We start from the raw sequence: 12,193 nt of genomic DNA on the forward strand, positions 1-12,193 counted from the left end.
AAAATAAAGGAAAAAAACAAACAAATATTCACCTACTAGATTTTTTATTTTTTGATTTTGTACGAACAAGAAATGTAAAACATTAATCATTTAAGTTTTGTATTACAAATATATTTATTTAATTATATTATTAATAATTATATATATATATTAGATAAATAAATATTTTCAATAAGTCTAAATTTAACTTTTTAAATAAATAATTTTCTTAAAAAAATTTAAGCTTGATTTTTTTATTCAGTCAAGTCATATACCTTTATTTAAAGTCTAATTTATTCTTATCCTACTTATAATAGAGAATAAAGGGAGTAATCTTTTGAACTACTCAATCTTATTAATTAAAATTTATTAAAAATTATAAAATTATTAGAGAAAAAATTAAAATAAGATATAAAACTTACTAAATTATATATTTTTTTAATAAATTTCAATCAATGAGAAAGTGTTTAAAAAATTGTCACTGAAAATGTATTGTTACCATTTCTCTCACCAATAAAAATAAGTTTTTTTATTTTATTTCTAATGCATATCTTGTGTTTTTTCCTACATAAAATATAAATAAAACTGATTTTTTGTACATATGTTTAAATACGCCTTATTTATAAATGGACGTGCGTCGTGACAAGATCGACAATTTGTAACTTGCATACTTTTAAATTTTTTGTGTGATTTTGATTTTCAAAGCATTTATCATGATTTTTTTCCTATATAAAATATAGATAAAAGTGATTTTTATTTGTAGGTGTGTGTTTAAATATATCTAATTTGTTTATTAGAAAAATTGAGATAATATATACAAAGTTTAAAATTTGATTTATTTTTTTGTTATTGTAATTTTTTTTACTTACCAAAAAAGGATACAACCTAACTTACAAATTGATGTGTGTCACTACTACAAACACAACCATTTGTAAATTTCACTTAATTTTAATTTTAATTTTTTTTAATGCAATTTTGATATCTAATGCATGCATTGGATGATGAAATAAACACATAGGTTGTTGTCATTAAGAGTCCTATTCACTTTGAACAAGATTATCCTTTCTAAAATGTATGTATTTTAAGACAACATTTATTGTGTAGGAACAAACTAAATCATTTTTTAAAATGACATTATTGTAAATAAGATTTTAAGAACATATTTTAACTTGATGTTGGACAAATTTAGTTTATTTTCAATTATCATGTACAAACTTAGGTGTAGTTACGCGGGATATATCATAATAGGGAGAGAAACTTTAAGAGGATAAAAGTTTATTATAATTGTGTCCGAAGAACACACTCTTATTATGTTCTAGTGATTGTGATTCAGAATATGCATTTATAAATGAACAAAGTTTGATGTAGATGCACGTTATGTTGAGACAAATCAAGTTACATACTTGCTTGCTAAATATAGCATATGGATGCTCGTTTATAAGGGTTTATTGGGGTTGATGTTTCTTGTATTTCTTTTCTATAAAGTTTTTAATCATTCATATATGTAAAACAGAAAATTACTCTATCACTTTCATAATTGTACCATATCTTTTATGTTAAAATCCAGGCCATGAATCAACTTTTCATTAACCACTTGAAGATGGGAAAAATAAAGGAACATTAAAAAAAAAACAAAAAAAAATACAGAATTACAAGAACACAACATAATCTTTTGTGAGTTATGCATAGCATTCCACCACAAACACACGTGCAAATGTCGACAAATCCTAAAGAAAAAAAAATGAGAACAAAGTTTCATCACCAATGCCATAGAAACTAGAAAGTACAAATGATGGGAAACAATCATTATTTTCTGACCACATCAATCAGTTCCAACTCACAAAAGTCTCATCCAACAAACTAAATAAACCAAACCAAACCAACAAAGGCAGTGAACACCAAACCGACAACACTCACACCAACCCTTCCGGAGGCCGATTTGTCGGTGGGAGGCGGCGCCGGAGCGGCCAGGGCGGAGGCCGGAACCTTCTGCGGCGGAAGGGGCGGCGGGGCGGCGGCGCGTGGAGGGAGGTTTCTGATGGCCATGACTAAAACGATGAGTTTTTGGCCGTTTTTGCAGTTGTCGGGGTTGCCACTTATGAAGTAGAAGAGACCCGAGTTGGGAAATTGGAAGATTGAATCGCCATCGTCCATTTTCTGAATTGGGTTGTTGGCGTTGCATGAATCGAAATCCTCCTTCTTCACCACCACCACCGAATCGCTTCCTTTGTTGTACCTGAAATCTGCATGCAACCACACCAATATCAACAATTATCAACACACTCTCCTATTTATTCATTTTATCTAATAAAAACGAGTGTGATAAAACAAAATATGTTATTAACTTTTGTGAATAATATAAGTTATTACATTTTCCTACAAGTTTGCTAATTTATTATACATGAGAGAAAAAAAGGAGAAAAATATGAATATAATAGATGGTATAATAAAGAAAAATGAAGGGTGTGATTAGATCTACTATGTATATATGATGATTAGACTATAACTTTTTATTTAATTTGAGAATTCATGATGTTTAATGAAATGGAATTTGGTGAATAGTATGTGTGGTATGTATTATTTCCAGCATTTTAAATTTTTGAACATATTGTAAATTTAATTTATCAAAATAAGAGTTATCAGATCTTGATTCCTCCGGGGTGTAAATGTGTGAAAAATGAAACAAGATTTTTCTTTCCAAAAAAAATATTATAGGTGTAAAATTCCATTACTATATCAGATCTCTCTCAACTTTTATTCACCTGAATTCAACACTTTAAAATTCAATTTCACCTAGGCTTACAAAACGAGAAATTCTAATAATGTTTTTTTTAAAACTAAAAAATGTCTGAATAGTGTTGTGGGTTTCTTTTCCATAGAAAAAATAGTGTGAGAAGTAAGTTGAAAAAAAAAAAAAAAAAAAAAGGGAGTTTATATGAAATACTTTTTTTTTCCCTTAAAAAAAGAAGTGTTTGATGTAATTAAGTTGAATCTAAAATTGGAAAAGAGTAGATGGACTGACGAAGAGTGTCATTGACTTGAAATCTGTTTCTTTGAGCCCAATGACCATAGTCTTCGGAAGGTTTCACCACCCACCCATCTTTGCCACCAACAACATATTCCCTGGCCACAGCTTGAGAAGCAAGAAGCATCATCATAGGAATCATCGAAACCAACACGCCCACACCAAACCTGCGACTCGTACCAGCCATAGTTTGAAATGCCTCGAAACCCTCACAGAAGAAAGATAGTGTGAAATAATGTGTGAGAGGAGAGAAGGGTTTATATATAATGATGATGAGAATGGTTTAGAAGTAACCGTTGTGTATTTGCTGGCAAATATGGCATTATATAGGATTGGAAGCAGAGCCTCTTAAAAAGTGGGCGTTTCAAGAGTGTGTGTGAGTTTCTGTTCTGTGCGTAATTTAGATCACTGTTACGTCGACACATGGCGACATGCACCACACTCAACGGTAACACTACCTTCAGTTTTTTCTTTTTTTTCTAAGAGATAATCATAAATTACCTATACCTTATCATTTTAGGGTGTATAATGGAAGAAGAAAAAAAATACAAAATAAAAAAGAGAGAAATTAATAATATCTATAATTATATATAAAGAGGTTATTTAAACTTTTGTTTTCACATGTTTTATAGTTTGCTAGTTTTTTTAATAATACTTCTGTTGCAAGTGAAACCTTCTCACTATTTACACACAATTACTTTTTTTTTTGCTCTATTCCCTTCTCTTACGTGGATACATACTTGCTTTCAAAATGTATATTTTTTATTTCATTAATATATAATACGTGATGTGAGAAAAAAATAATAAAACAGAATAAAGAAAGAAACAATAACAAAAGGAAAGTACGTTTATATGTATGTATGTTGTTTGGGCATTCTGTGTAGACACCTTTGGAGAAGTGCCGGATTGAAATTTGAAAGAAGAAAGTGATAGATGGGCAACGATATAATGGGAAAAAAAAATGAATATAAAGGTGAATTTTTATTTTTTTAATATAGGCGAAAGTTTTGATACATGGGGTGTTTCTTTTTTTTTTTTTTTTTTTTTTTTTTTTTTTTTGAGATTATCTGTTTTCTATTTCTTTGATTCCTAGTCGATACGTCCAAAGCTAATAGGCACACTGAATATCGCAAGTCATCAAAAGTTAGATTTAGATTTTAGAGTGAGTTTGAAAAAATAACTCATGAATTAGTTATTTCATTGAATAAGTATTTAACTATATATATATATATATATTAATTAGTTTAAAAATAAGATGAAATTAAATTTATATAAGTTGTAAAATATTTTATGAGTTATCATGAATTTTTAAAACATATAAAATAAAAACAATTTATAAATACATCATAATTTTTTTCGTAATCCTCTAAAACATTTAGATAAGTGTTCATTTGATAAGATCTATATAGTAAAACATGTTATGAATATTTGTTCTAAATTACTCTTATTTTCCTTTGTTCCTTACTTTCCGAGTCATGTTTTGGCCACATTATCCAATTGTTTTAACCTGATCAATTATTATTTTGTTACACATAATAACATTTTAAAATAAATCATATGTTACAAAGAGAATAAATAAAAAGATATGTATGAGAGAGAAAATATAACTGATGTATTATTTTTTTTAGAAGAAGACTAATTTATTTATAAATACATATATATAGTAATTGAATAATCATATAAAAATAAAATAATACATAAGAAAAATATAATAATAATAATAATAATAATAATAATAATAATAAACATCCACTAATCAAGTCACTAATTATTATTTATAACACTCTCCTTGGATGTCCAATATTTGAATGTGTCTCGTTAAAACCTTGTTAAGAAAAATTTTATGAGATAAAAACTTAGTGAAGAAAAAAGAGTATATCATTCTTAAATATTTATTTTTCTCCCTTATACACACAATCATCCTTTAGATGATGGGGACCAATATTATGTATCAACTATTTAAAAAACTTTTCTTAGAAGTGACTTTATAAAGAAATATGTTAGGTTGTCACATGAGTGAACTTATTGAACATTTATATCACCATTATTTTAAAAATCATAAGTAAAAAAATAAAATTAGTAAAATATGCTTTATTTTATCTCTCTTTATGTATCAAACTTTCAAGTCTGCAATATATGCAACATTAAGTTCATATATAATTGTCGGATATCATTTTTTCAAAAGATAAACTACAATTTTCCTATACATGTTGAATCATAGGTCTTAGCCAAACAAAATCACAAAGTGCCTCATGTAATGCTAAAATTTTTGCATGGTTAAATGAAGTGATTGTTATGGTTTGTTTTACAGATCGCCATAAAATGATTATATTACCACTTGTAAATAAATATTCTGTTTGTGATTTACTATTACGAGGATTTGACAAATAAATTGTGTATGCATAATCATTTAGTTCTAGTTTAGAAACATTTGAATAGAATAACCCCATATCCATTGTACCTCTAATATAACGAAGGATTTGTTTAACTTCATTTCAATGTATTTGTGTAGGTGAAGAACTATATCTTACTAACAAATTAATTAACAACAAATATTATATCAAGTTGTGTATAATTAGTAAGATATATTAGTACTTCTATAACACTAAAATATGGTATATCAAAACCAAGTATTTTTTCATCATTTTCTTGAGGTCTAAATGAATTTTTGTTAACATCTAAAGATCTTACAATCATAGGAGTGCACAATGGGTGTAATTTGTTCATATAAAACCTTTTGAGAATTCTTTATTATATAAGCATTTTGATGCATAAGAATTCCATTTTCTAAATATTCAATTTGCAGTCCCAAGCAAAACTTTGTTTTTCCTAGATCTTTCATTTCAAATTCTTTCTTTAGTCAATCTATTGTGTGGAGAAAAGATAAATACTAGAAGGAAGAGGTTGAATAGTGTATCAAAAACTCGCATGTTTTTCATAATGAAGTAGTAATATTAGTCAAATGTACTGCAAAAAGTAGTCAGATGAAACATTAGGTGTTTTTTACTAGTTCGTCTGAATCACATACATTATGTTCAATTCTCAATCTAATCATATTGAGTTCTATTATCTTTAAACAAAAAATACAAGTATTCTTTCGATAAATCACTTCTGACTCAATTCTAAGTATTCTTTGACTTGCCTCTTCAAGCAACTACGTACCAAAGAATTCTTTCAACAACAAGTCTCTCTATACTTAACAACTAAATATTCTTTTACAGTTAAGTCTCTTTAGGCTTAAAGCAAATGTTCTTTTTCAAACAAGTCTCTCTAGACTCAACCTTATAACAATGGTTATGAAGTTCACACAGATGTTGTGTTCGTATCACTTAAACATTATGCAACCAATATAGAATAGTTAGCTTTTACAAGAAAGAATGAAGTTTATATACAAGTGTATTTTACAAAGAGTATATGTTTTTATACACATGTATCTATATGTGAGTTCTCTCTTCTTTCTTGAGCTTTGAATTTTCTTATATAATAACTTGGAGAAGATAACCATTGCTACACTTTGAGTCCAATTCACAAGTTTGTTTCATTTGTCTTTATTGTCTTTCCTTATGATGGCAAGTAATTGTTTGATTCATTTAATGTGGGCATTAAATGTATTTTACAAAATGGTACCTTTTATCTAATTAAGAAGGTTACCTATCAACTTTTCATACTAAACAAAACTTGCAGAAGTAATATCAGTGTAGTGTAACAATAGTAGTGACTTTATCTGTTTTTCTTTATGATTCTAAGGATCTTTGTCTTTGGTCTTGACAAAAAGTATGATCTTGTTCTCTTAAACAAATTTGTGAATTTCAAGATAATCTTCTAGTTTGATCTATTGAGGAATGAAGCATTCAAGAAACTTTTGTCGTTAGTCTCAATGAATAATAAACATTTTAATGTATATAAGAGAGATTGTATGCTTCGCCTTATTTACATTGTCTTACAAATGATTTGTGTTTTACACTTCGTTTAATGACTATTTTCAAAGATCATTTTCTTTAATATAAATATTTCATTTGTTAGCATTAAAACTATAAACTCGAGGGATCCAAGATTGTATTTTGACTTAATATATTGCTTTTGAAAGTTTTGTGGGAGTTCCAATAATGCTTATGTCATCTACATAAACACCAATTATGCCAAATCCATTTTCAAGTCTTTTTATTAAAATACACGGACAAATTAGATCATTTTTGTATCCTTATTTTAACAAATATTCAGTTAAACGATTATACCACATACAATCTGGTTGCTTTAGTCCATATAGGAATTTATTTAACTTGATCAAGTAATCTTTTTTAGAAATTGTACCATTAGGCAAATTAAATCCTTCAAGAGGTTTTATATAAATGCCAGTGTCAAGATAGCCATATAAATATGTTGTAACTACATCCATTAGATTTAAATTGTTTTTCATGTACAACCAAACTAATTAAGTATCAAAAAGTACATGCATCCATTATAGGTGAATATGTCTCTTCAAAATCAATATTAGGTCTTTGTGAGAATACTTGAGCAATTAGTCTTGCTTTGTATCTCACAATTTCACCATTTTCATTTTATTTTTGCACAAAAATCCATTTGTATCCAACTGATTTTAAACCTTTAGGTGTACGTACTACTGTTTGAAAACTTTTTCGCTTAGCAAGCAAATTTGGTTTTGTCTTAACTGCATCTTTTCATTTTGACCAATCATTTATTTGTTGAAAATCCTTGACGAACTTTGGTTCTTGATCCTTGATATCATTTATTACATTTAATGCTATATTATATGCAAATACATCATCAACATTGACATTGTTGCGATTCCATCATATTTCATTCATAACATAATTTATTGAGATCTCTTTATTTTCAATTATTTCAAGTACTTAAGTTTCTTTTAGAATTGAAATATTAGTTATGTCAAAGAAATCTTTTTGAGTTTTTACATTCTCAATTTGACCATCTCACTCTTTAGCTCCCTTTTTTATTCGAGGATTTTTATCTTTAGAACCAATTGATCTACCATACTTTAGGCATATTTGTGACTCATTTGCAATATTCGACTGCCCAATTGAGATTTTGACTCTTATTGAAATATTAGGTTGCTTGCCAAAAATCAACTACAAAAGAGAGAATTTGTGATAAATTGTTGGCTTGATACGAATTAATACTGCATCATGCAAGATTGCATATCCCCAAGTTGACATTGGAAGTTTTGATCTCATGAGTAATGGTAGTGCAATCAATTTTCAACTCTTGATGAATGATTCTACAAGTCCATTATGAACATGTAATACTAGATATTCAATATCAATTTCAATGGACATACAATACTCATTAAAAGCATGAGATGTGAATTCATCAGCATTATCTAGACGATTTTTCTTAATTGGATAATCAGAAAAATGAACTGTTAATCTAATTAGTTGAGTTAATAATTTTGCAAATGTTTGGCTACAAGTTGATAATAAATAAACATGTGACCATCATGTTGATGTATCAATTAAAATCATAAAATATATAAATGGTCCATATGGAGGTGTATTGGTCCATAAATATCATCCTATATTCATTCTAAAAATAAGATAGGTTCATTTCCAATTTTTGTTGGTGATGTTTTAATTATTAGCTTCCCTTGGGAACAAGTGATACATGAGAAAATATTTGATTGAAAAATCTCTTGGCTTTTCAATTAGTGTTTGCATGAATTTTAAATTATTTTTTGCATCATAATAAATCCAGAATGACCTAATCGGTCATGCCAAACCTCAAATTTATTTTGATTAGTAAACTTCTGGTTTACAATAGTATGTGTTTCAATCATATTAACATTCATGCAATACAAACCATAAGAAAAATCGGATAATTTTTCCAGTACTTGCATTTTATTCAAGTGAAGTTTTGTGATATAAAAATATTCTACATTTTCTTCATTGTTTGTTTCAATATGGTCTCCATTTAAATGAATATCCTTAAAACTTAATAAGTTTTAATAAGACTTAAAAAAATATAATGTATTTTTAATATATGCAACTTTGTTCCTTCTTATAACAATATATTAACTCTTCTAGAGTGTTCAATTATATTTATAGAATCATATGACATTAACTTCTCACATTATTGAATATGAGAAGACAAAAAATAATACATTGTTATATTCACTCTAGGGAATGAAATAATATTAGTTGAAATGATCTCATGCATAAAAAATCTCATTATTTTTTTTAGTCTTCAAGGAACAATAAACCATCTTAAGATATTTCTTAATCTTTTTTTTCTTCTTCTGATATTGCTGCTTCAAGAGTACAATAGATATATGAAAACTGTATTATATTTTCTCACATATTTTTTAAATTGAGAAATTATTATAAAAGTAATATTTCTCTTTATGTATCTCTAGATATCAATTTAATATAAAAAACTATACTAATTTTTTTACCATGTATATAATCTAAAAATAAGTGTTTCGTACAAAAAAAACCATTTAGAAGACATATCTCGATAACATTTTACTTTGTCATTTTGAGAAATGATTGACTTGGTATAAACTCATAATAAACAAAATAAACATATAAAAAACAAGTGATTCTTTCTCATTATAATGATTAATAACAAAATGATAAAATAATTTAAAAGATCATTTAATAAAAATATATTTATGTCATGCTAAATCACTCATCTAACTCTTTAACGATTACTAAGCTAACTATAATTTAGTTGTTTTGTTGGTATTAAATTGAATATAATTATTTTTTGAAAGTTTCTTTAAGGTATAATATGAATTTTATTGAAATTAATAAGTATGAAATATATATATATGATATGAATATTTTTCTTAAAAAAAAATTTAATAGAGGCCAAGGTCATGCAATTTAATTAGTAATTCACCAGTTTGACTTCCAACCCATTGATCCAATATCCTAATCGATTTGATGATTGATATGATTTTTAAAACATTAATCTCATGTATGAGACTAACTTTCTTGAGGTAAAAGTTAAATTTTTATGCAATAAAAATATCATATTACTTTATTTGCTTATTTAATGTAGTAAAAATTATTGATTTTCATATAACATTATTCATTCTTAAAAACATTTACCACTAACCAAATAATTTTTCATGACTCTTAGGAATCACGATTTCTGAGAAATTCTCAGAAAATCATAATTCCTAGACATGAAAAATTGTCATGTATCAAACACCTAAAGAAAAAGGTGAACCTAGAATATTTAGATCAAGAGCTTAAAGAGTCACTATATTCAAATTAGTGATGAAGTTGAAGTAATGATTTTAATTTTAAAATAAGGTATCATTATTGTAATTTTTATAAGATAAAGAAAAGTTATGATCTTAAAAAAAGAAATTAAAACTCTACTATTGGTTAATGGTTAACTAAATAACTCTTTAATGCAATCATGATGTTTTTTATAATATCACAATACATACACATGACATATATGAATGATATGATTTTTTGACACGAACATGCATTAATGATGTGGTAAAAAATATATAAAATTTATTTAAAAATAATAAAAAAAAAGTAATTTTATACGAACTAAAAGTTCATTTGGATAAATATAATTTAATTAAAATCTTATTTAATAAGTTATTATATAATAAGAACTTATGATATAAATACTTAAAAATTTAATAAATTGTTACATTTATATATACATGTTGATAAACACTTATAAAATTTTGACATATTATTATTTAATAATAATATTATTTAAGTACTTACAAAATTTTGACTTATAAAATCTTATTTAATAAGGTATTTTGACATATTATTATTTAAGTACTTACAAAATTTTATCTTATTTTAAAAATTAAACAACTACAAATTAAATCTTGATTGAAAATAAAATATTAAAATTTAAAAAATAACTAAGTAACTTTTAAAAAAGACATTACATATCGTAATAATATTCAAAATAAAAAAAGTTGTTAGTCATCATTCACTTAATTTTAGTTTATAAAAAATAAATTAATAAAAATCTGAGAAATTAATTATACATGTAACCATGATTACAAATTAAGAATCATAAATTTAATAACTAAAATTGATTCCTTATTTTTTCCTTATACGTAATCATGATTAAAAAATATTGTATAAATATCAATCACAAAATTATTTCAAATATGTTATTTCAAAAAAGAAAGTTACAAAGGTTTATTTTTATAATAGGAGGAATGAGAGTTTTATTATGATGGATATCACTGTGATAAAGTCTTTATAATATCATCTTGATCTTTAGTGTATTCTTGTTGTAATAAGGACTATTTAATTTATAGTTGGTGTCATTCTAACTTTGTTTAGATTTATTGTGAGTGAATATAGCGATTTTTTTATTTGAAAATCATTATAGGCCTCTACTCTTAAAGCTTTCACAAAAACTTAACATGTCACTTTTTCACATATGTTAACTTCACAATTCATGTGAATCCTTAAATAGTGTGACTTGTGTGGAAGATATGAAGTTGCAAACATCTTTATTTTGATGATTCCAACCTCAATTTCCAAATAAACCCTTATTGAGTGTGGTCTACATGGAAAACATAGATTGATTTTTTTTTGACTCAATGTCTCTTAAGATCTTATCTTATATAGAAGTTTGTGTCTTAAATTCTAAAGAAAATTTATTAAGTCAATTCCACATTCACATCTTTTTTATTAATTAAACTATACAAGTGTCTCAATCTAATATATATTTTTATGTTTCAATTTCATATTGATACATAAACTCTCTATAATTTTACTTCTATCTTCAAGATAAGATTATACTAGATTCTCTATTTATCATAACTATTTTGTAGGCATGATAATTATTCATCTCCAAAGTTTTTCAATTTCATCATTAATAATCTTACTAAAGGAGTATAAGCTACCTTGAAATTAGATACTTTTAGTACTCCATTATGAGGTTGACTACAGAGCAGTTTCATTTCAAAGTTATTGTTTAACTAAAATCTCATTATTAACACTTCATAATAAGTGTTGTATAAGAAAAAAAATGTCTCAAAATAAGTATTATTTTAATATTAATTTTTAATACAATATAATATTATTTATTTATTTATACATCTAATGATATACTTTTTACTTATATAGAAAACTTCATATGATAACCAAAATTCTGAAGGAAAAAAAAAAGTTGGAAAAAGGAAAACTGTTGTAGTGAAAATCTTTGGGCAACGTG

General features: G+C 25.9%; 1 protein-coding gene across 1 annotated transcript; it reads right to left on the reverse strand.

The window, feature by feature from the left end:
* Positions 1 to 1,628: 1,628 nt before the first annotated feature.
* Positions 1,629 to 3,319, reverse strand: LOC109816861 (early nodulin-like protein 3). Its single transcript, XM_020382012.3, has 2 exons — positions 3,002 to 3,319; positions 1,629 to 2,222 (listed from the first exon to the last, which is right to left on the reverse strand). The coding sequence occupies exons 1-2, from the start codon at positions 3,189 to 3,191 to the stop codon at positions 1,840 to 1,842; spliced, it is 573 nt and encodes a 190-aa protein (XP_020237601.1). The 5' UTR covers positions 3,192 to 3,319; the 3' UTR covers positions 1,629 to 1,839.
* Between the last annotated feature and the right edge of the window lie 8,874 nt (positions 3,320 to 12,193).

This window comes from Cajanus cajan, chromosome 8 (assembly GCF_000230855.2).
Source record: "Cajanus cajan strain Asha chromosome 8, NIPB_CcT2T_4, whole genome shotgun sequence".
NCBI lineage: Eukaryota > Viridiplantae > Streptophyta > Magnoliopsida > Fabales > Fabaceae > Cajanus > Cajanus cajan.